Source organism: Ochotona princeps, chromosome 19, assembly GCF_030435755.1.
Source record: "Ochotona princeps isolate mOchPri1 chromosome 19, mOchPri1.hap1, whole genome shotgun sequence".
Lineage (NCBI taxonomy): Eukaryota > Metazoa > Chordata > Mammalia > Lagomorpha > Ochotonidae > Ochotona > Ochotona princeps.
In genome coordinates, this window is record NC_080850.1 from 21,633,615 (window position 1) to 21,658,610 (window position 24,996).

At 40.1% G+C, this 24,996-nt stretch overlaps 1 protein-coding gene across 1 annotated transcript; it reads left to right on the forward strand.

Moving 5' to 3' along the window:
- The first annotated feature begins 642 nt into the window (after positions 1-642).
- Positions 643-13,716, forward strand: NMUR2 (neuromedin U receptor 2). Its single transcript, XM_004587603.3, has 4 exons — positions 643-1,468; positions 8,466-8,550; positions 10,600-10,725; positions 13,454-13,716. The coding sequence occupies exons 1-4, from the start codon at positions 752-754 to the stop codon at positions 13,714-13,716; spliced, it is 1,191 nt and encodes a 396-aa protein (XP_004587660.3). The 5' UTR covers positions 643-751.
- Positions 13,717-24,996: the final 11,280 nt, after the last annotated feature.

The following is a 24,996-nucleotide window of genomic DNA, read 5'->3' on the forward strand; positions in this document are numbered from 1 at the left end:
TGTTTACGGATGTATCCACAAATCAAGAATATTACAAAATAAATCCTCCAAAAGAATGTCTTCAACACAACAGAATGAATGATGCAGGGGAGGGAATGAGACACTGAAAACTTTAGTCACTTTCACAAACTTTTTGGATTTGCTTTGTTCTGAAACACACTTGTGGTGTTGCCAAAACAGGTTGAACTGACAGAGTACAAACAGGGCTAAATGGCATGTAAGTGTTCTTCTAGATTTGGAATTCATTGTTGATGCAATCAAAATCTGAAGGTCTAATTGGTCAAGCTTTTATTACCTAGAATTTACAGTGGAAGAAAGTCATTTGAGAAATTTTTTGATCATTCGTTTTGTCATGTCACACATGTTCCCATATTTCTGCAAGTGTAGGAGTGCCCTTGCTTGGGCAGCCTCACGGCCTGGGGAGTCAGCACTTTGCCCAGCTTTTTACAATCCAGAGGCAGGGTCTGTGCTCCCTGCACGCAGAGCCAGCGCTCCCGGCCAGGGGCTGTCTCAGTGCAGCCTGCTACACACTCATTGGCCTACAGTCTGCCGAGAGGAGGGGCTTCTGTCTCAGGGGCTCTTCCGAAAGGGATCAGCAGCCTCAGCAGCCCAACCTGGAGGCTGCAACAGTCACTGTCACTCAGCCTTCCTGGCTGAGCATCTGCCTCTCTGATTGCTCTCTCTCTTTGCTAAGCTTGAGACAGAGCTTCCTAGCAGGAGGAGACTTGGGGCTTGAATTTTACTGTCTGTGATGGAAAGACTTGAGAATGCTACCTGGATTCACCAGCGGGAACTGGAAGATTTACTCAAGAACTATCTGAACAGCACAGAGGATTACCTGGCCTACCTGTGCGGACCTCGGCGCAGCCACCTCTTCCTCCCCATGTCTGTGGTGTATGCACTGATTTTTGTGGTGGGAGTGGTGGGAAACCTCCTGGTGTGCCTGGTGATTTTGAGGCACCAGAACATGAAAACACCCACCAACTACTACCTCTTCAGCCTGGCTGTCTCTGACCTCCTGGTCCTGCTCCTTGGCATGCCCCTGGAAGTCTATGAGATGTGGTGCCACTACCCTTTCCTGCTGGGGCCCGTCGGTTGCTACTTCAAGACAGCGCTTTTCGAGACTGTGTGTTTCGCCTCCATCCTGAGCGTCACCACTGTCAGCGTGGAGCGCTACGTGGCCATCCTCCACCCCTTCCGTGCCAAGCTGGAGAGCACCAGGCGCCGGGCTCTCAGGATCCTGGCTGTGGTGTGGGGCTTCTCCGTCCTCTTCTCTCTACCCAATACCAGCATCCACGGCATCAAGCTCCACTACTTCCCCAATGGGTCCTTGGTCCCAGGCTCTGCCACCTGCGAGATCATCAAGCCCATGTGGATCTACAATTTCATCATCCAGGTCACTTCCTTCCTCTTCTACATCCTCCCCATGACGGTCATCAGCATTCTATACTATCTCATGGGACTCAGAGTGAGTATTCTAGCTGCTGACTTGAGTCAGCATTCATCCTGTTCCACGTTCCAAAGGGAAGCATTTACAACTGCATAAAGTTAGAACAGAAACTTAGATGGGACAGCAGGAAAGGAAAAGATTATGCTCTAATTAGACAAGTGAGATTCACTTTCCTCAGTTCATCTCCTGTTACTCTGTTTTCTCTGCTTGTGGCTCCCACATCTATATGTTTCTGAGAATCATCTGGAAAACCTGCTATGGATATGAATATGCATGCTCCGACCCCTTGGAAAAAAATCTGAATCACTTGGCTTAAGAGGTAGCCCCCTTTTAAACAAGCTTATCAGGGAAACTGGCGTTAGGTGGCCACATCTTGGCAAACTTCTTTATAAACCCTACTCTCCACCCATCATCACCTACTACCTGCACTGGAATTTATCTCTTTACCAGTTTGCCTGAGGGCAGCATTACCTATCCCCGCCTATACACTGTTCAAGTCACATTATTCCTATGTTAGCTTTGACCTTTTGGTTGAAATATGACAAAAATAAAATCAGAAGACTGTGTGTATTGTTCCCTTATCAAGCAGTTAGAAATTTAAGGGGTGTGAAGGCAAACAGAGCACATGAAAGAAAAGAAAATTTGAGTAAGAGACATCAAGTATTAAAAGAAACCTTAGTTTCCAACTTTTGTAAAAAACAAATTACAGGTTCCTTGCCTGTGCTCATCATGATAAATTAATTTTTTTCTGAGCTGAGAAATGTTTGATAAGAGTAGATTTCTAACTCTTCTAGAATATTCTATACCCAGATTCATAGAATGAAAGTTTTGAATGTTGACAATTAATTTAAGAAGGCAGTTTGTGCAGTAAATGGCTACAAAGTCATTTTGGCTCCCAAGTCCTCGGCTGTTACATAATACACCTTAAGGCAAGCCACATAATTCTCTTAGAATTAGTTTTACCATTTATAAAATGAAAAGGTCACAGTAGATCATATCTAAGTCTCCTTCTGTGTCAGACAATCTGTGATTTCTCAAAAAAGGAAAAATACTGAAAGCAGGAGCTGCACGAATTACAAATGGAAGGAGAAAAGCACAGACATATCATGTACTTCAAGGTGGCTCTGCCACCATACATTACATGACAGTAATACACTCCCATTTCAGTTCATCTCTGAAAAAGTTAACTGGCAAAAACACATGCCCTGTAAGTAGATCTTTTGAATAGCTGTTTCCCTGAGGGGAATAGCAAGCACTAAGAACAAAGTCTAAGTTTCATAGACATCTTGGCACAAAAGGCAATCAAATCAGGCAGAGTCATGCCAGTCTTCTGAAGGGTGTGGTCCCTGTATTCTCAGACATACGTGATCCCAGAGTAGGCCACAGCCATGTCTTCAGAAAGCCCCATGCCTCTCACTGAGAGGGACTGTTACACAATTCCAAATATCCTAAGTCTTTGGAGATGTTCCTGCCCAGAGTTTGTCACTACTACCCTAAGAGTCACTCCTCTTTGGTTACCTTGGAAGAAATATTTGATGCTGAGTAGAAAACACACATTCTCCCCCAGACCCTGTCACTGTGTTTTGTTGACATGAATCACAACTAACTTGTATCAGGAGCTAACTGACAGCTAGGACAACAACCTAGAAACCACTCAAATGTGCTTTGTGTATAATATACTTTGAACATTCTGCTCTCAGGTAGCATGTGGTATTAGCCAAGGTATTAGACACAAGCAAAGGAGCTGAGAAAGTCGTGATTTAAATGATTTAAAGACCTAGAGAGTGGAAGTTATGGAGAAATAGCTTGCATTTCCTAGGCTTGGCTTCAGAGCCTTCGTTTTCTGCCTGAAATATCCCTGCTCTTCACCACTGCAACCCCTTCTTTCCTCCCGAACCCCTGACTTGCCTTCTAATGCTGTACTTCAATTGCAGTTCATCAAGAAAGCTCTCCCAGGTACCTTCAACACACCTGCCCTTATAGCTGCTCATGGCTCCCAGTGATTTTCCTTCACTTAGAAAACTTACCATCTATCGTGGTGAGTTTCTTAGTTAATTTATTTCTTGCCAATTATAAGTAAGTGAATAAGGTAAAAACACCTCCCTCCTTTCTAGCATTCAGCTTCTCTACCCTCGGGATACGTGGAAACTTGTCTCAAATGCCCTTTAGTCTTTAAGAGATTCAAGGAAGCACAAGCATTCCTACAAGTTACCGAGTCTTCTGTCAAGTGTGAGGGTGTGATTATGGACTCACTGCCTTCAGAAGGCAGCAAACCCAAGACTGATCAAATAAAAGCATGAGAGGAGGAGGAGGAAGACCACATGAGAGTTCAAGCGAAACATGCAGTACTGTTTCATTATTCCAGGAGGCAAGTGTCCCCTGAGCTACTTTTTTAGGGCTCAAACATTAGAGAAATTGAAAAACAAAAATCGGTTTAAGCTTATATAGGTAAAGATGTAGGGAGATGAAGACTTTGGAACCACTACATAGTGGCCACAATCTTTCACTCCTCTTTTAATCATTCTAAGATAGAAGTTTGGAAGTAGTTAACCAGATGAACGAACAAACTGTGATTAACTAAGCCGACTGCATACATTCTATTCTTCTGTGTCAGTGCCTCTGAGTTCTCTGGAACGATGCACATATGCCTAAGATTGACTTTTTCCTAGTTATGCCGCTCTACCCTAAGGAAGATGCAAAGCAGACCTGATTTTTTTTTAGTGCAAACAATACTTGTACAGGAAGCCTGTTCGTAAAGGAATTGCATTTGATGTTCGATTTGAGGGAATTATTCCTAGAGAAATTGCCACTGAGAACTGCTAAACTCAACCAATGAACTGATTCAAAGATCTCAATATTCTTTTATTGTTAAGTATGAAATGCAATCAAGTAATGGAATGTGTCTTATAATAACTATAAATATTAAAACTAGTATGAAATAAATAGATTCGTTAGTAGATTTAGGAGAAAATCAGTCAAGTTGGTAGTGTGATACAATGAATGTTTTTGGTTTTTTTCTCAGTGCACCTGTCTATTTCTTTGTGCTATGAGTGAATAGTGCCATGAAAGAGACTATCCAGCATGAACTCTGTAATCCATAGAAGTGGGTCAACATATATAAACTAATAGTTACATTCAGACCTTGCATTTTTATGATGTCCTGTGAGTAGACCTCGAGCAGTAATCAGAATTGCAATAATGAAGTATAGACACTGAGTATCCTGCAGCATATGCTGAGTGAAGTACCCTGCCTACACAGTTTTAGTGTAACAATATTACTACCTTCAATTTTCTGCCATCTATCCCTAAACAATTACACAGTTGATTCCAAGTTTTCAAAAGTATTCTAGCTTCAGTGGGTCAAACATTAGCAAACTTTTGATCCTGCATCTGTCAGAAGGCACAGAGAGATGCTAAGAGTACCAAAATCAGGAATCAGATGGCCCAGGTTCTTCTATCATACCTGCAGCTGCTTCAAGCCCATGGAGCACTAGAAGACACTTGATGTCATGGAACTCACATGAAGGGACTTTGAAAGGTTCATAGTGAAACTGACTTACAGGATAACTTGATGTAGAAATTTTAAATTCATGCATGATTTTTTCATAATATGCAGTCTCAAACTTTTTGAAGATCCCTTGTAGGTTTGTTAGCAAGACAGGGCATGAAATGCTGAACTTTAGAAGCAACCTACTGTTTCAAGTTATATTTATTTTTAAATACCTTCTCTAAAACATCCCTCAAAACTCCATCCAGCCCAGAAAGTTCACGGTTTCCTAAAGCGGTTAGCTACATTTACACCAAGTCTTTTTTTTATTATGTATGGGAATCAACTGCCTTATTACTTACTAGGTTGCTCATAATCTGTACAGGATTAAAATAAGCAAATTACATTTTTCTTTCACCTGATGGCCTCAATAAGTCTCTGGGACTGTAGTATTACCAATGAGTGAAACACATCTCAACTGACAAAATACGGAAGGGAGGGTAGACCCGGAAATTCCAAAAGTAGAGTTGACTCTTGATAAAAATTAATCCAATATCATTAAAGATTTAGCTTTATTTCTGCTTCTTTGTAGTTCTTTCCTTGGATTTGGTTCAACTTTACTACATTCCTCCTATACACAACCCCCAGACACACCACCCAACACTGCTACCACTGGGGGTTTGAAATATTTCCATTTCATAGTAGGAAAACAAAACAGCTGTTGTAATTCTAGGTTTCATGTGTGCAAAATAAATAGAACTTCCTCTGTAAGTCTCAATAAAAAGAAATAAAGCTTCCATTCCTAGAATTATAAGCACATACCTGAATTTTCCCTGATCCCACTTATCTGTGATGAAAGGATAGGAAAATTGATCAGCAAGAATACCTGGAATGTATTTGGAGCTGGAGTTAGGATCATTTCCACCCAAATAAATAATTATAGGGAAGAAATACATTCCATAAGAGAAATTTAGTGTACCATCAGTAAGATAAGACGAGAATAAATTCTAGAGAAGGAAAGGGGGGAATACATGCTTTGTAACTTCTAGATATTTTTATTATTTGGTAGTCAGAAAAAGAGAAAGACAAGCATAAAAGCTCCCATCTGCTGGAAGCCCTTTCCCCTCAAATACCATCAATGACTTAGGCTGGAACAATAATTAGCAACTGAGAATTCTACTCAGGGTTCCATGTGATGGCAGGAATTCAACAACTTGGGCCACCACCATTGCCTCCCAGATAGGCATTGGTAGGAAGCTGAAGCTGGCAACCAAACGCAGGTACTCCAATATGGCACGTGGGCATCTTAACTACTAGGTACAGCCTAAGTTTAAGATATTTTATGGTGGTTTAAAATGAATCATCAAAGCTTCCTTTATCTGACTGAATATCTCTGCAAACTAAAAGAGAAAAAACTGCCACCTAAGTGAATGACACAAGTCTTCAATACTATGGAATTTCAGGGGAAGGAGAGGACAGGGATAGAGCAGCTACCAGAATCCTCTGGGAGTAGCTGGGGCTTGGACTGAGCCAAGAAGAACGCAGATGTTGATATTTGGAATTTTCAGATGTTACATTAAGTATCACTTTATCTTCTCATTTAGGTTAATTTACAGACATTTTATTTTTACTTTTATCTGAGAAGGAAAGGGTGAAAGAGCAGGAAGGAGAAAGAGAGAGGCAGAGCAGAGGGTCAAAAGAAGGAGATGGGGGAGACACACACACAGAGAAACAAAGAGAGAGATGGGGGTAGGATGGAGATAGAGACACAGAGAGAGGGAAGGGTGAGGGTGGAGAACGGGAGCAAGAGGTAAGAGGAGGGAGGAGGAGAGAGGAGACAGAAAAGGAGGTGGGAAAGAGGGAGAGAGATGAGGCAAGATAAAAGAGAGAAAACAGAAAGAGATAGAGATCAGATAACCACTGGTTTAACTCCCCAGTTCAACCAGGGCAATTCCAGGAACAAAATACTCAGTGTGGATTTCTCACATGGATGACAGGAACCCAAATAATTAAGCCACAATTTTGTGCTTTCCAGGGTACATATCAACCAAAAGTTAGAAAGGAGAGTGCATCCAGGACTCAAGCCAGGCCCTGGGATAGGGGATGTACCTCCCCAAGTGGGAGTCTTCACCATTGCACCAAACTCAAGCTGGAAAATGAGTATGTTTTAACATTTACCTTAAACACATGTGCTCTCACAGTTATATTAGTAAACTGGAACTCAAATTCTTCTTCTCAAAATGGTACAACACAAGGTAATCCACTGAAAATGGTCTGGAGAGAGACGGTAAATAATCACCGTTCCCCTTTTAGCTAGATGGGTGAGAGGACGTGAAGAGGAACAAGGGGGTGACACTCCATTTACCTGCAAGAATCATGACGGCCACGAATCTGCTAAAGACTCACAAAAACCACACCAGACTGTACCTCCTGCTACCCTGCACACAGCACAGTGCTTTCAACCTCACCGAAACTCAGGATTGGTAACAAATTAGTACGTGGAATCTTATTTCAGAATTCTACCTGATACGTAATTAGTGCTCTGCAAAACTGCATATAAAAATGCGTCCATTTTCATTTGATCACAGCCTTCTACCCACTTAAGTCAGGCCACTGGATCTAATTCTAATTCCAACTTACTGTTAAACATTTAACATAGTGTTAATATTTCTGTTGAGTAACAGTTTCTTTCTTCAAAGTAAGTGCTAAAATTACATTTCCCAGCAACAGTGAAGACCCTGTTTGGAACACCCACATCCACATGGGCATACCTGGATTTGACTATGTCTTTGCTCCTTATTCCAAGTTCTGGCTAATGTACACTCCAGCAAAAACAGTAATAACTCAAAGAGTTGAGTGATTGCAACACACAAAGAAGTCCCAGACTTGTTACTTGGCTCCTGGCTTCAACCAGTCCAGGTGCTGGCTATTGCAGGCACTTGTGGGAGTAAACCCACAGAAAATGTGGGAATCCATCTGTGTAAGCATATGGGTGCCTGCCTTTGTTTTGAATATTTATTTACATGTAGGTCTGAAAAGCAGAGTGACAGAGACAGGTTGAGAGTGAGAAAGAAGTGGGAAAGAAAAATGGGGCTTGAAAGAGAGGAAGGAGGTAGAGAGAGAGAAAGAGAGAGAGTGTGTGTCCTTGACTGTTTCACTCCCCAAATGACCACAACAGCAGATTTAAGGTAAACCAAAGCAAATAGCCTGGAACTCCATCTTAATCTACCAAATGTGCAGCAAAGAGCCCAAGCCATTTGGGCCATCTTTCACTGATACCCAAGGGACATCAGCAGGAAGGTAGATCAGAATTGGAGTAGTCTGGACTTAAAACAATACTCTTACATGGTATGTCAGTATTGCAAGTAGCAGCTTATTATACTGCATCACAACACCAGCCCTGTCCCTGTGTTAACCTTAAAAAAAAAAAAAGACAACCAAAAAACTTGGGAATGGTTCACTTCTCAGTTGCCAGGTGGGGAGCAGAGTGCTTCCAATTCTTACCATTTTTTTCTATTTTGTTTTCAGCTGAAGAAAGATGAGTCCCTCCAGGCAAATGAAGTGACCACAAATATTCAAAGACCATCCAGAAAATCAGTCACCAAGATGTTGTGTAAGTGCAATATTTTGGTTTTTGTGTGTGTGCTGACTTTTAATATTTTTTTTTACAAAAGCTGAGGCATTTCTACTGGTGCTAACAATGTACTGCTTGGATCAGGTTCAAAATAATTTTGAGACTATATAATTGTCTGTCTTCCCTGGCTTCCTCAAGCTTCAAGTTTTGCTTCATTTTTAGTCCTGAGCCCTCAAACAACATGTTGAACTGCATGCATGGCAACACTCAGTGTAGTGTTTGGTAAATTACGCCCACTCCATGAGCCTTTGAGCATCATTTTTTCACTCTATAAAATGAGCAGGTTATTTTGCTTTTCCTTGTGTTATGGATTTCATTCTAATATATTGAAAGTGCATAATTGCACACACATAGAACACTTTGTAATCCACTTCAGAGAGTCTTGTACCCCCTGGTTCCCACTTAGGGGAGTCCCTGGAATCGTGATCCCATTTAAGAGCAGTTGTCTAAGAGTATCTCTAAGTAGTCATTCTGCCTACTAACTTCCATATTTTTGTATTAGAAAGTATACTGCAGTATATTAAAAAAAAACCTATCAAGGTATTGCTTTACATTCTCCCAAAAGAATGTTATGAAAATATAGGATCTAGCACTAGTCTATGAGATTTACTGATGAGGGAAAGGAGATTACAACATGCTTTCCAAATGAAAATATAGGATTTAGAAGAAATGAATCTTTAAGGCTAATGCACACATACAACACTTGCTGAAACTTTGTGAGGAAAACAGCACTGAAGTCAATGCAGTCTTCTGGCCTCCAAGAGCCATTTTCTCAGATATTTCTGCTGCTGTTGGCACCTAACTTTCATATAGAGGAATGTAATATCTGCATTTCCTCTTTACTTTGCTCATAAACTACTCAAAAGAAGACTTGAAAACCTTACTCACATAAAAAGCTGTAATAACAAAGTGTACCATAAAGTATTTGTCTTTGGAAGCAGTCCTATATTATCAGGAATTAAATTTTTACCTGAAGATAACTGTAGGCAGTAGTAAGCAAATGAGGGCGTAGCAGGAGAAAAAAGGGGCAGATGGGAAGAAGGTGAACACAGAAGAAACTTTCTGATACCACACCACATGAGCAAACTTGTACTCTGAATGTGTTTAATGTCAACAGGAAATATATTGCTGTTCACTATGGAAATTTCAAAAGTGCAAACAAGAGAACAGTACAATGTGAATGTACTTATCAATAGATTAAAAAAGTATCAACTCATGGTTAATCCTGTTTCATCTATACCACTATATTTTTCCCTAATCCTTACAAGTTTATTTTGAGGTAAATCCCAAGATCCTTATCACAGAAAAGCAAAAGATTTTATCATTTCAAAATATAAAATATATAAAATATATATGTGCAGTTGTGGAGCTTAACTGTTCTGAAGAAAGTATGGTAGCACCAATCACTCTTTGCCTTAAGAACTGAAAATACCTGGAAGGAATTTTGTGCTGTACCAGTTTTTTTCCAACTATAAGCCTTTTCAATCAAGAAATATTTGTAAAGCCAACTTATGCCAGTTGTTCAATCTTCCTTTGTCCTCTTCCACCCTTCATAGAATTTTAAGAGACTGAATGCAGAAGAACTTGGATTTCTAGAGTAACAAATGATTTCATAGAAACAACAATTTGTTACTAGTCCATGAAAATAGGAAACACTACCTTCTTGAATACAACTCTTTTACTTACTTAACCAGTTTATATGGCTCCAATATGCTACCTGAAGCATCCTTTGTTTTCCAAAATAAAACAGGTCCAGAACTGAGACATATTCAACATTATTGAAATAATCTAAAGGAAACATGCATTATATAAAAAAATGTTCAATCACTTGAAAAAACAAATGTATCGGGCCTTGTTCAATTCATTCTTATGTTTAAATATTGACTGTTGAAGGTCTTCAGGACACAGTTTGCCCATAACAGTCACAGTTGAACTGTTACATGGGATCGATGGCTCCAAGTGAGTATTGGATACCTTTCTCTGCTGAGATTGTCTTTTTCTTTCCTCCCATATATCATTGTCTCCCAGTTGTCTTAGTCTTGGTTTTTGCTATCTGTTGGACCCCGTTCCATATTGACCGACTCTTCTTCAGCTTTGTGGACGAATGGAATGAATCCCTAGCCACTGTGTTCAATCTCATTCACGTGGTATCAGGTAAAACTCAGTTTCTTCAATTGCATGCAACTAAATGCAACTTCTTTATCTTGTTTACATGTCTGAGTAAAGCAGGTTACCATGGGGATCTGCCATACAGTAATGAAGACATTTGCTTTTAATTTTTAAAAACTGGTTATGTATGTTACTCTTTATAAAAGAAATAAAGCATATCACTATGGAGAATCTACTTTGCTGAAAGCCTAACTGTAAGTATAATGGCTATAATAGCAATGCTCAAAGAGTAATTCCTTTCATTTCCTTTTTAATGGCAAAACAACTGAACCCCAGAAATCTCCTGCTGTCTTTGGCAGGAGTTAAATCCTCATGGGAGCCAAGCAAAGGATATTCATGATACATCAAAGTTTGCATTTATACTATTTTAACTCAGCTTGTTGAAGATACTCTACATCATGGTAGAAACAGTGTTGGAAAAGTCACTATGTCAGAGTACCTGGGTTTGCAGCCCAGTTATACCATTATTATTTGGGGTAATCTAGAGTCCATGGCTTCCTTCATACTAAAATGTCTTCAACTACAAAACGGCAAGAATGCTTGCTCTAGACACACTGTGTTAGACAGTAAGGAAGCAAATGAAATGATGGACATTAAAGAATTTTTAAGTTGTAAAATATTATACATTTGTCTATAATTATCAGAAGTTGTTTAGTGAATATTATCATTTACATGTCATGCTTTCAAAAAAATCCACAAGTGAAGTGACCATCCCAATGGCATACAGCTGGAAGAGAGTAAAAGCAGGGTTCAAGCCCAAGTCATCTGACTTTGAGCACTGCATTCCATACATTAAAACAGAGCAAAGACTGGCCACCTGGTCCTTCTTTCCAGGTCATGGATCTGTTGATCTTAGTTCAGGCCCAATGCCGTTTTCCTAACTTTGCTCATCACTTGTGATTCTCTGCGCTCTATTATTAAAGATGTAACCAGAGTTAGAAAGATCAGTTTGTTATTTAATCCTATACTGCTCTATCATTTTTCCCCAAATCTTTCTTTGGAATTCAGCAGACCTCTTTATGCTGCAAACCCGGACATCATGGCAAGGCCAAGCTTCAAAATATATTTGTAACTCTTACTTATCTCTGTGATCAAAGGAAAATGAGACAGTTCAAAAGAAATTGGAATAATTTACAACTTCACGTGGAATTGACTAGTTGCGGATGCAACAACATGAACAAACTATGGGGTCAATAATGGTGTTATGCTATTAAGATGCCATCTGTCTTCCCCCTACATTAAAAAACTAGATTAAGCTTCAATCTCCTAAACCTTAAAGAAAATGCCCTCAACTTGCCTGTTCATCTTCCAGCTTGTAGTAGTACCATTCACACATACGGCAGATTAACCTGGCTGGAGAATTCTGCACATTTATTTGTGTATAACATAAACCATTCTATCTCTATCCATCCATTCGAACTTGCTATGCCTTCTCCCTGCAACATACTCTTTTGCTTTCTAACTGTTTCTGATCTATTTCAAGCTCTGGCAACAGATCAATAACCCTACTAAATCTTTCATGGCCGTAACAGCCCTTGTGCTTATGGCATTATATGTATTGACATAGCATGGCGGTTGGTATATCATATTTTGCACTTAACAGATATAGCTTCATATTGTTCTGTCATTAATTTTTGAATTTAGCCACACATCTTGCCTCTGCAATACTATTTCAAATCATTAGGGGGAAAATCTACATTTGCTTTCAGTGTGTCTTGAAGTTCCCGGCACATACTCAGCATTCAATCAGTATTTATTTCTTCAATAAGACAGACTCTCCTAGTATACTCCTCCCTGGCCTGTTCTGCACATAGACTGACTCTGTATATCCTGAACTATGTAAAAAAGGAAAAAGCAGAAGCATGTTGAAAATGATGTCCATCACCTGCTTTATATTCCTAGCCTCTCTGTGGATGGCATTTCAACTTTATCCTCACAAAAACACAGGGAAGTGGGATCAGCTGATATTTTCATTCCCATTTCACAGATGGGGAAATTAAAATGTCTGTTCATCTGAGGTCACAGAACAAGCTAGGACAAAGGTTAAAACCAGGTCCTTTGATTTCCAAACTCCGGCTTATCTGAGGCCTTGGAGAAATAAAATAATGCATGATAATAAGGCAATAGGGTATTCCAAAGAGGAGCATGGCAATATGCAATCCACTTGGCAGAAAAGATAAATGCTAAATTACAATTACTCAGCAAGAAAATCCAGCAAGGGGAAAAGGCTGACAGGAAGAGGTTACTGGGGAATCTTTCTTGGATGACACATTTAGCACTGTAAGAAATCTCAGCAGGGTCTAAACCTTCACTGAATCACCGCTCTTCTATTCTTGGTATTTTCAAATTCTGGGTTTAAGTAAAACTCCCAGTGACATGAAAACATCTCTTTCTCCTCTTGTACTTAAGCGCCTCTCATTAATGCGATGGGAACATGTTCTTTCATTAAACAAGTAGAGATCAAAGGAAGTTGCAAAACATCTCGGAGAGATCCCTTGCCAGCCTAAATTTTTCCAAGAATCTTTAATCTTTCTGATTGCTGAGCACACAGGTGTTCAGAGTATTTTGTAATCTCAATGATCAGAGTCTTGTATATACGATCCCTTCCAGAAGGGACGATTGGAGGGATTTCAGTCCTTTGTTAATTATTTACGACTTTCTCCATCAGGGCCCTCACTCAGCTTCTCCTGAGCCTGTCATTTCTGCACCGCAGGTGTCTTCTTCTACCTGAGCTCAGCTGTCAACCCTGTTATCTACAACGTGCTATCTCGCCGCTTCCGGGCAGCGTTCAGGAATGTCATCTCTCCTTCCTGCAAACGGTTGCAGGCACAGCATCCCTCGCAGGAACCACCTGCTCAGCACAACATTTTCTCGACAGAATGCCACCTTGTGGAGCTGACAGAAGATGCAGGTCTCCAGTTCCCTTGCCAGCCATCCATCTCTCAACTCTCACCTCTCCACAGCTCTTTGCACTAAACGGGTACCGTGAAAGGAGCTGTTAAAGGCACCACCTTTAGAAAGTTTTTTTTTTTCAGGGTTTACATTCCTCTATGCCCCAAAACTTGATACATCTTAGAACTCATGTACCCATTTTTACTCTTTATTTTTAAACACACCCAAGAGGTCAGACGTAGAACTGTATCCAAAATCCAGACTCTCCTTATTTTTAAACTATTTTTCTACTCTCTGAACTTTTGCATGCTTCCTCATTAGTTCATGAAGAGGATAGGACTAGCCAAGCATGGAACGCTGTTTGGAGTAATTTCAGCTGCCAGGAATGGTTTTCGCGAATCTTCTACACTCTGAGTTATACGGTCCTCCTACAACCAAACGCCGCTCAGCCTCTGTAAGAAGGGCATATGGTACTGTACTGTTCAACTCTACATCATCTGACAAGCCCCCACCAGTGATGGTCCACAGCAGTCTACTTATCCTGCTGTCTCATCTACTACCATTATAATGTGATTCTAAGGAGGCCAGAAGTCTTTAACTCACCTGATAATACGGGAATGCTCCTTGGAATGCTTACTCCCACCATTCACAGCCCACTCACCCTAGTCCCTAAGTCATTATGTTATTCATCATCAGGAATAGTGTCAGATATAAGTTCAATTTAGAAGAGAACAGAGAGAAAGAGAGAGCAGGATGTGGTGGCAGGTCAGAGAGACATAAATTAAACCAAACAAAAACTAATTAATCATCATTTCATCTACTGGTAGCCCACTATCTTGAAACAAAGACAAGTCAAATTGCACTGACTTATTGTAAAGCCAGGACTCTTGCTTAATTATTCAGCCATTGCGTAAAATGCTTTCACATATGTGACATTAACAAAATCTATTTCCCAGATTCATTTCCTGCCGTACCATCACAGGTAACCTATGTTCTTAAAAAAAAAACAAAAAACAAAAAACTGGATTACATATTCTTCTTAGGAAAATATATCCCACAGAATTCCTCAGTTATAGGAACTGTGCACATAGAATTTCTTTTTGTCACTAATTTCCAGCTATTTCTATCCTATCCACCCTTTAATGCTCCTCTCAACCTGGTTCCTCTTCTGTGAAGCCCTGCTCGACCTATTCAAGTAGACGCAGTACCTGATTCCTCTGTCAGTTTATGTCTTTGTATTACACTGATTTATATTCTTGGTTTGCCGACGTATATATTTGCAAAAGACAAAATATCTTGGGTTTGTTTTACTCGTTATTGCTGAAACTCTGGCAATATATCCATCACCATGGCAGATGTTCAATAAACACATCATGGATTAAGTTGGTTTCACATTCCAGTGTATAAAGGCAAACGGTTCTAAATGGAATCATCTTCAGAGCCAAAAGAGAATGTTTCTAATAGGGACATCGCACCTTCAACTGACCAACTAGCCAGTTGTCTTAATAAAGGCACACCTGCTGTGGCTGTGCTACCCTAAGTCCCCTCTTGGGCTCAGGCACAACTGCTGCTGAAACAGGCAAGTGTGAGCATATGGTCACAATTTACTCTGAATTGAATGAATGGCACTGTTGTTCAATGAGGGTGTCAGTCTGACATCATCATTTACCAACTTAACAGTCACAAAGGGAATTTATGTTAAAATAAATAAAGACAGAATTCCTTGTAAATTACAATCTGCCTTCAAGGACTTTCCTGTGATAGTTTCTGCTGGTAAAGCAGAATTCCCTTCATGTGGGCACTGAGCTGAAAAGACTGAAAAATATTAACGCAGAAATAAAAGACAAAAGAATTTCCTTTCTGCATTTAAAAGTAGACAATCTTAAATAAGATTCTAGTTGAGTCATTGTATACAACTTCAGATCAGAACTGAAAGTGCCACTGGACGTGGTAGATGGGTACACAAAGAAATCATACTGAAACTGAGGATAATTTGGCTGCTTGATTCAAATTTTAGTCTCTTATTTATTTTCTCATTTAACTTTCTTTTAAAAATTATATCAGAAAATTATCATTTACTCATTCATTATTGCATTCACTAAATCTTCACTTACTGATAAATAATATGCATTAGGCCAAGTTATGAATTTCTTATTCTGGAAAGTCTACCTCTCAAATAAAACATGACTATTTTTGAAACACTCCCACAAAATAAATGATTTAAATATAATTGCAATATGTGCTATAAACCACAATGCAAGTATCTCACCATGGCGTAAAAGGAAGTTCTACCTAGTCAGAAGTCAGGAAGATTTAATTAATTCATGCACAGACTTAGCCTGGCTTAGTAAAAACGAGAGTTTTAAAAAGAGCAATAAAAGTTTTGAGTGAATTTTGTTTACATACATTTATACAAGCATACACATACGTAAACAGGAAGCATGTATTTTGAAAAAAAAAAAGATGAAATGACACAAGCTCTAAAGTCAGTTTACATAAGAGTTCATACAAAATAAGTAGAACAAAGAGATGAATTAAACCAGATTGGTCAATGTTATTTATAGTTGCTGTCAGAGCATGTACATCAATTCCTTGTGCTCTCTGAATTTTGGACTCAAAATGGAAGAGGTCAGTGTTGTATAAAATAGAACATGATAAAATATAAAATCTGCTAATGAAACATGGATAATGTAACTGCTTTGAGGTCACAAAATGACTTTTGGGCTCTCCAGTAATCTACATTCTTAGTGAGCTCCCAAGCAGAGACACTCCATGATGCTGCCTGTCAAATTAGTTTCTCTGTCACAAAAACAAACAAACAAACAAACCAACCAAAAAAACAGAGATTCTTACTCTCTGACTTTTAAACAAATCAGGAGGGCCAAGAATTCCCTGAAGTTGTCTTCAGCATTCTTAGGGTGTACTTTTCTCCCTGTCTTGGCTAGACTTGTTTTTTTTATTAGCTCTTCAAAATAGTCTGGGGCTCATATTACTATAACCATTATTGTAAAGCGCCCTTAAGTATCACATGAAGATATTCTCTCAATGGGTAACTTTCAATTGAATGCAGGTATTACAGGATAATTAAAATTATTATGCCAACAGAAAAGGGGTTTTTTTTTTTATTACTTGTTTAGGGGGATGCTGGTACTCACCTTGACTTCCTTGCAAAAGATTATGCTAAGTATTTAGAAATTTTGCAAGTTTGTGGCCAAATGACTGATAGCTTGAAATCAGTCACAGCAGAAATATTTATACCACTGGAACTGCCAACACTGAAAATCAGTTATTTTCTCCCCAAGAGAGCTAGCTTATCAGCATACTGCTGGCTGTTAATATATTGGCATTCTGCCATATTTCTGTAAAGTAACGTGACTTGTTTTAAAATGAATGCCAAATAACACTGTTACAAGTAAAGACCATTTTGAGTGGTGGATAACTCCTTGCAACAAACAGTTCACTGACCAGATTTTTAACCCAGAGGTACTTGATAAAATAAGCTAAAGAATGCTAACCATGGCATGAAAGCCTCATCAGCATTTTATAATTAATCTAGTGTGGAAGTATTATTCTTAGATGCCAACCATTAATAATAGTGCATAAAATAGCAACACATTTACTTGTTATCTTCCCTATACATCTGCTTTTAGATTTCCCATAGGATTCATTGTAAAATATGCAAATTTTTCCATATCCTCATCTCATCGGCACATCTTTTTTTTATGTGTGGAAATGCACCATAAAACATTAGAAGGAAGCTTGAAGTTCTATCAGCTTATGCAAATCAAGTCAGGCAAACCACAAAGATTGTTTTATTCAGTCTATTTCATCTTTTTATGCCCCAGTCCCATACCTTTTAAAAGAATGATACATGAACTGCAGATTAAAACAGATACAATGTTGAACTTGGGGAATATTTTCCAAGTAATACTACCATTTGGAAGTTTTAACTAATCAAAACATAACCTAGAAATTGACATATACATGCTCATATACATATGTGAAAAAAATATATATGTAGAGTGAAAAATATAGTCTAGAGCTATAATAGTAGGCCAAGCTAGTTAAGCAAAAAAGACAATTGAAGAAAACCAATACACTCTTCTCAAAAATGTAAAATATTTTTATACTAAGAAACTTCATGCTAATGAGTAGATAAAAAGGATTTGTAAGAAAATGCATTCTGAAAATGGATCTTTATGAAGTTTCGATAAAGCATGCTTCTTTGAATATTATCTCAACAAAGGGAATATCATATTTCTATCATTCATACTTCCTTTGGCATATGTGGAAAACCCTAGGAGACTCTGATTTTATTACCACGTCTTAGTAGAAGCAGATAATTTGGTTCTACAGTGTTCCAATACACTACTGAAATATATGGCAATCAGTATTTTCATCTCACCCATATTTCTGCAGCTGACCTGGGTGAGTTCCCGGGCTGGGTCACGGATATGAGACTCATTGGATCCCTAAAACATGTGTATCTCCTGGTAAGCGACTCATTTGGTCATTTCCAACCACAGAGTCTAGAAGAGTGGACTGAACCCACTTGAAGGCCATGACCTTACTGAGACTAAGATAATATCATTAGTCGGACAAGAGGACTACAGACAATCATCTACTAAGTGGCACAGAGGCAGTTTTGGTCAGAATTCTCTGAGTCCAGGGTCAGAACTTCCAAGACACTACAGTGATTCCATGTGGAACTCTTGAGCTTGTTGACTCTGCTCACATAGCCTATCAAATCAGTTTGATCCTTAAACATACCACTTTACTTACTCCCTACTCCATCATTGACAGGGATCAGAGAACAAACAGAATAGTCAAAGCATGGATATCAGAACCAGATTGCTGGATTCAAATCCTAACTGATGACAGTAATTAGCTGTATGACTTCAGCCAGATGACCTAGTTTCTCTGTGGTCAATTTCCATGTCTACAACATGGAAAAAAATGCCGATACCTTTAGCATAGTCTTAATATGCACTTTAAATAGGTTAACATACCATTTATAATGTTCTTAGGACAGTACCTAGGACATAAGCAGTGCTATAAAATGTTCTATTTTTCTGAAAAAAATAGTAAACTAAAGGGCATTTACTATAGCTGGCACTGTGTCACAGTGATGCTGGGATCCCAGGTGGGAGTACCAGTTTGCTTGCTGGCTTTTCTACTTTTGATCCAGCTCCCTGTTAATGTGACTGGAAAGGAGATGGCCCAGATACTTGGCAGACTGACACAGAATTCCGGCCTCTTGGCTTCAGCCTGGATCAGCACCAGTTGTTGCGATTATGTGTGCAGTGAACCACAGAATGGAAGATCTCTCTCTCTCTCTTCTCTTCTCTCTTCTCTCTTCTCTCTTCTCTATTCTCTCTCTCTCTGGAAGAGTGGCTGGAGCTCTTGGCTCCCAGCTTCCACCGGATGCAGCACTAGTAGTTGCAGCCATCTGGGGAGTGAACCAGTAGATGGAAGGCCTCTCCCTTCCTCTCTGAAACTCTTTCAAACAAATATTACAAAAATAAGGGATATTTACCTTGTGTGAATCTTTTAATTTTTAACAGATATATGAAAATTGTAGATATTTATGCAGTGCCGTGTGATGTTTCAACACACGTACACTTTGCATAATATTCAAATTTGGGTAAACAACTATCCTCAAATATTTATCAGCTCTTTACAGTTAAAACATTCAAAATCCTCTATTCTAGCTTTTTTTAAAAAAAAAAGCACATTTTTTCTTTTAATTGCATTTCACTTTGTTTACAGTTTTTAGAGAATATTACTCTTTTTGACAGCCTTCTCCACAGTAGGAAATTTATCAGGCACTTTTTTGGTAGTTATTTCCACCAGATCAATGAGCTGTCCAAGTTTCCATAACCAATTACTAGCATTTCATTAATAATGAAGGCACAAATATGTATTAAGGATTGTTTCTCTGTTACATAAAAGATTAATCAGTATCATGATATGGCAGTCAGCAAAACAACAAAGTGCCTGAGCTGCTAAGCAAGTTAAACATATTAATTGTTTTTGAAGCCACTGGCCTGTTTTCATCTGCAGAATTAAATGCCTGAGATTTGGCTCTCAGAAAGCATAAGGCCGAGGATACAAGGACTCCAGTCCATCTTGTGAAACACCAAACGCATGGAGTGACATGGAGACAAGGATCCATGGTGTCAACTGTGACATACACTGTTTCTACTACGTGCACGAAGGGGTTTCTAGTTTCATCACATCTCTGAATGTCAAGATTATATTTACATTGTATATGGCTTTCTACGAGTACTCATTAAGAGGCAGACACTGAGCCTTGCATTTGCATCTTGATCTTGTGACCTTTGCAATAAACCCTAAGCTACATTCACAATCGCAGTCTTGAGGAGACTGAGCTGCATTCACACAGACCAGCGAGAACATCAGGATTTCAAAGGAGGAAATCCAGCCTTTATGTATTGTGTATGCTGTACCTCAGTGATTCCTCCCGCACTCCTAATAAATAGTAAATATGTGGAACCACCATTGTGGCACAGCAAGTCAAGGTGACACCTGCAGTATCTGCATCCTGTATTAGAGCGCAGTTCAAGCCCTGGATGCTCTGCTTCTGATCCAGCTCCCTGCTCAAGTGCCTGAGCAAGCAGCAGAACACGGCCCAAGCATCTGTGTCACAGTCATCCCTGAGGGAAGTCCGGATGAAGCTGCAGGTTCTCACAGCCATTGGGGGAGTTGAACCAGGGAATCAATGACCCTGGAAAAACACTAAATATAAACCAGTAGTAGACACCGCACTGGATCTAAAAACACTGAAAAGAAACAAGACATTATCCTCAATCTGCCGAATTGCCTGGATATTCCAGTTCACTGATGAAAAGAAATTTTATGCATTTATTCATGAGCCATGTTATCTCTGGCCATGATTGAATGGAGACACATTTTTATTTTGAATTCCTAGTTCATTCAAAAAATGTACAGAAACATCTAGCATGTCCTTTTACAAATAATACTTAGTGATACTTTTCCAAGTACTACAATAAAAGCCTTAAGTTTACAATAAAGTTTAACTTATCCAGCAACCCTAAGAAGAACCCTAAGATCGTCGTAATATCTATACAAAAGAAGAAAAGCGCAAATAAAACAGACAAGCTAACTAGTTGTCCAAGTTCACATAGTAAGTGCTGAATACAGACCTAAGTCTAGATCTCCAGATCTCAAACACAAATCCATATCATCTCCCTGAAGCACCAAAAAGCAAAGGCGACTGGCCTGGGAGTGAAGACTGAGTGACAGCGCTGGTTTCAGCACCTCTTTCTCCTGACTTCAATCCATGGTGCCACCCTTACTTCACCTCTTTTGAGTGAATTAGGATACTTACCACCTATATCATTCAGAAATAAAGCGCAATCTAAGAGCATCATATTCTTGAATGTGTTGTTTTGATCTCTATGCTCCACCAGAGAGAATTTTATCCATAGGCTTACATTTCTGAATTTTTGAAAGGAGTTAAGAGTGGGGATGTAATGAGAAAAGGGTAACGAGAAAGCAAAGGGACTCCTCCAGTCACGAGAACCTTATCTTAATCTAGCTAGGAAACCATCCTGAAGTAGAAAGCAAGTGTGTTAATAAAAGAGACATAACAAATCTCACTGAATAGTAGGGAGGAGAGCACCTTCTGGCACCAAGGCCCGGCAGAAGGCCAGAAGGCTGGAATTGCATGTGACCAGTCTTGTCAGTATGGCAAAGCTACCTACCCTCTGCCTGTCCCCAGAGAGAACTTCTCTGCTTTCAAAGTTCCCAGCCACACAGGAGGAATGCAAGGTAGGAAGGCAGCATGAGCTCACCATACAACAAACACCTTTGATAAAGCACCTCATACCAATTGTCCAAGGAGCATCAAACCCCAGGTCATTTCTTTGCAATGGCTTTTTCCTGCTGAAGAACTACCTCCCAGCTGCTTTCTCTCTGCTCTTTCAATCCCTTTGCTCTTTTTTTTGTTTTTTTAAACGTTTTGCTAAAAACTGCATTCCCTGTCTGTTCATTTTTCTCAGCCTTTGTTTCAGAGCAAGTTCCTGGGACTCACACCAGCTGTAACATCTCGGCACACTGGCTGTTAATCAAGCCCTTCCACTATCAACAGCAGCAATCTGATTAACTTTCAACTTAGCTTGCATTCCCTATAGCCCTACTGATGGGCAGAAAAAAATGATACAGTTTTACAATATGCCTAGGTAACTGTAACAGTTTACATGTGAACTTGAAAAAAATAAACTCTAGGGCCTGGCACGGTGGCCTAGAGGCTAAAGTCTTCACCTTGCATGCGTCATGATCCCATATGGGTGCCGGTTCTAATCCCAACAGCCCTGCTTCCCATCCAGCTCCCTGCTTGTGGCTTGGGAAGGCAACTGAGGATGACCCAAAGCCTTGGAACCCTGTACCCATGTGAGAGACCCAGAAGGGTCTCCTGGTTCCTGGCTTCAGCCATTCAGTCGGTTCCTCTCCAGCCATTGCAGTCACTTGGGAAGTGATTTAACAGAAGCAAGATCTTCCTCTCCGTCTCTCCTCCTCTCTGTACATCTGACTTTCCAACAAATAATAATAATAATAAAATAAGTCTTTAAAAGAATAAACTCTAAAATCATGTTTTTACTTAAAAGGTCTAAGAACCCATAGTATTTATCCATCTCCTATAATTTTTACTCACTAAAGCCCTCATTTCATTAATGATGCCAATTATTAAAACTGCACTGGAATTTGTTAACAATTGCAAGCAAATGCTTATTGAAAATGTGTGACTTAAAGAGAATGAACTCAAATATAACCAGGAAAAATTTATAGCCAAGGGCTATGGTGGAGGAGAAAACAGAAAAATCACTAAGAGAAAGACACTTAGATACTGGTGGGGAGGAAAAAAAAAGAGATTAAAGGAAAGATGAATTGAAAAGGAACTAGATTGTATAGCAGGATGAAGGATGAGAAGAGATTTTTTTAAAGATTTATTTATTCTTATTGAAAAGGCAGATTTATAGAGAAAAGACAGAGAAAGATCTTCCACCCAATGGTTCACTCTCCAAATGGCTGCAGTGCCCAGAGGTTGGCAAATCCAAAGTCAGGATCCAGGAACTTCTTCCAGGTATCCCCCATGGGTACAGGGCTCCAAGGCCCTGGGCCATCTTCCACTTCTTTCCCAGGGCACAAGCAGGGAGCTGGATCAGAAGAGGTGCAGCTGGGACACGAACTAATGCCCATAAGGGATACTAGCACTTGCTGGGGGAGGATTGGCCAGATGACCCATTGTGCCAGCTGCAGCAATTTTTCTAAACCTGTACTCAGGAGGTAAAAGATGGGGACAAAAAGGACACCTTGCCACAAAGAACACTCAAAAAGGTGCAACCAAAGTTTGCTCATGGAGCATCTTGTGAATGACAAACCTAGACATTGAGGATGGCAACCAGAGAAATGTCCCACCAACAGAAAAAACATCCCAGGGGCCAACATCATGTCACTTGCTAGTTCAGCACCTCAGGGTGCTAGCACAAGTCCCAGCTGCTCAGGTTCTGATCCAGCTTCCTGCTAATACACTTGGGAAGGCAGCAGATGGCAGCCCAACTACGTAGGCCCTGCCACCCAGTGGAAGACTAAGTTGGAGTTCCTAGCTAGATATTGTTGCAGCCATTTAGGGAGTGAACCAGCGAACACTGGATATTGCCGTGTGTGTGTGTGTGTGTGTGTGTGTGTGCGTGCGCACGCGCACGTGCGCTTCTCTGTTGCTCTGCTTTGAAAATAAACACATCTGAAAAATTTACAGATGGGACCAGCACTGTGGTATAGTATATTAAGCCTCTGCCCACAGTGCCAGCATCCAACATGGTTGCCAGTTAGATTGCCAGCTGCTCTGCTTCTGATCCAACTCCCTGATGATATGCTTAGTAAAGCAGTAGATGATGGCCCAAATCCTTGGACCCCTGCATCCAGGTGGGAGAGCCAGAAAAAAGCTCCAGGCTGCTGGCTTCAAATTAGCCAAGCTCAAGCTATTGCAGCCACTGGGGGAGTGAACCTGCAGGTGGGACATCTCTCTCTCCCTCTCTTCTCCTCCTATAAATCTGCCTTTCAAATAAAATAAATAAGTACATCTTCAAAAAAATTTTTAAAAATTCCCCCAAAAGCCCCAAGTGTAACAAATGATCAGGTCCTAAGGAAAGATGATTAGAAATGAGTTTTAGTTGAAATTTTCCCCTTCAGTCTCTTCTGAACTCTTTTCCCCCAGAATTTTCCATGATGATCTTTTCTCTTATAAATCTCAAGACTTGTATTAGCCAGGGCTTTCCACAGAAACAGAACTATTGACCACAGCTAGTAAAGTGGAGAGACGGAAAGAGATAAAGATTAAATCGGACAGATACTAACAAATGGCTCAGCACACTGGGAAAGCTCCCAACTGCTGAGATCTACAGTCAGCAAAGTCGAAGACCCAAGAGAACTCCCGGCACTATTTCAGTCTACGTGTACTACACATTCTCGGCCAAGGGCAGAAGGCCAGTGTTTCAGGTCAACTGGGCAGGAAGCAGAAGTTCGCTTTTCTTACTGGACTTTTGTGTTCTATTCATTTCTTCACCTGACTGAATGTGTCCCCTACCATCTGCAAGGGCAAGCTGTTTTACTCAGTCTACCTAAGCACATCGATTCAAATGTTAATCTTATTCAAAACCACCCTCACACACACACCCAGAATGTTTGACCAAATGTCTGGGTACCCTGGTGGTTCAGTCAAGTGACCACAAAAAATTAATTGCACCAAATGGTCTACTTCCATGTCATCATTTCTGTGACTCACCAAATTTGTCTCTGTAAGTTCCACTTTTCCTGTGGTATTAGGAATTATGCTTAGCATAAACAGTCTCCTTTCCCCACCCTTACACTGCCAGAAGAAACTCTCTCTCCCTCAACTCCATGCTTCTGATTTTGGTCTCAAAATACCATTTCTGGCTTCAACTTTAAAATACTGGATTTGGTGCTGTGGCATAGCACGCTGGATAGGCTATGTGCCTGCTCATGGTGCCACTGTCCAATATGGCCACTGGTTCATGTCTCTGTTGCTCCATTTCCCATCCAGCTCCATGTTAGTGTGCCTGGGAAATCAGCCAATCATGACTCTTAGCTCTTTTTGCCTTTATCTCTTTCCATGATAAGCTCTTTTCAGTCTGCTGCCACAAGCCCAAACAACAGACACTGCAAGCCAAGCAGGAGGTTTTATTCCAGCAGGAATGAAGGCTATGGAGACAGGAGTAGAGGCCGTGAGGGACTGGTGAAATTGGTAGATAGAACCGTCGGCCACGGGGTATTGGTAGGTGTAGTGGTGGGTGAGGACTA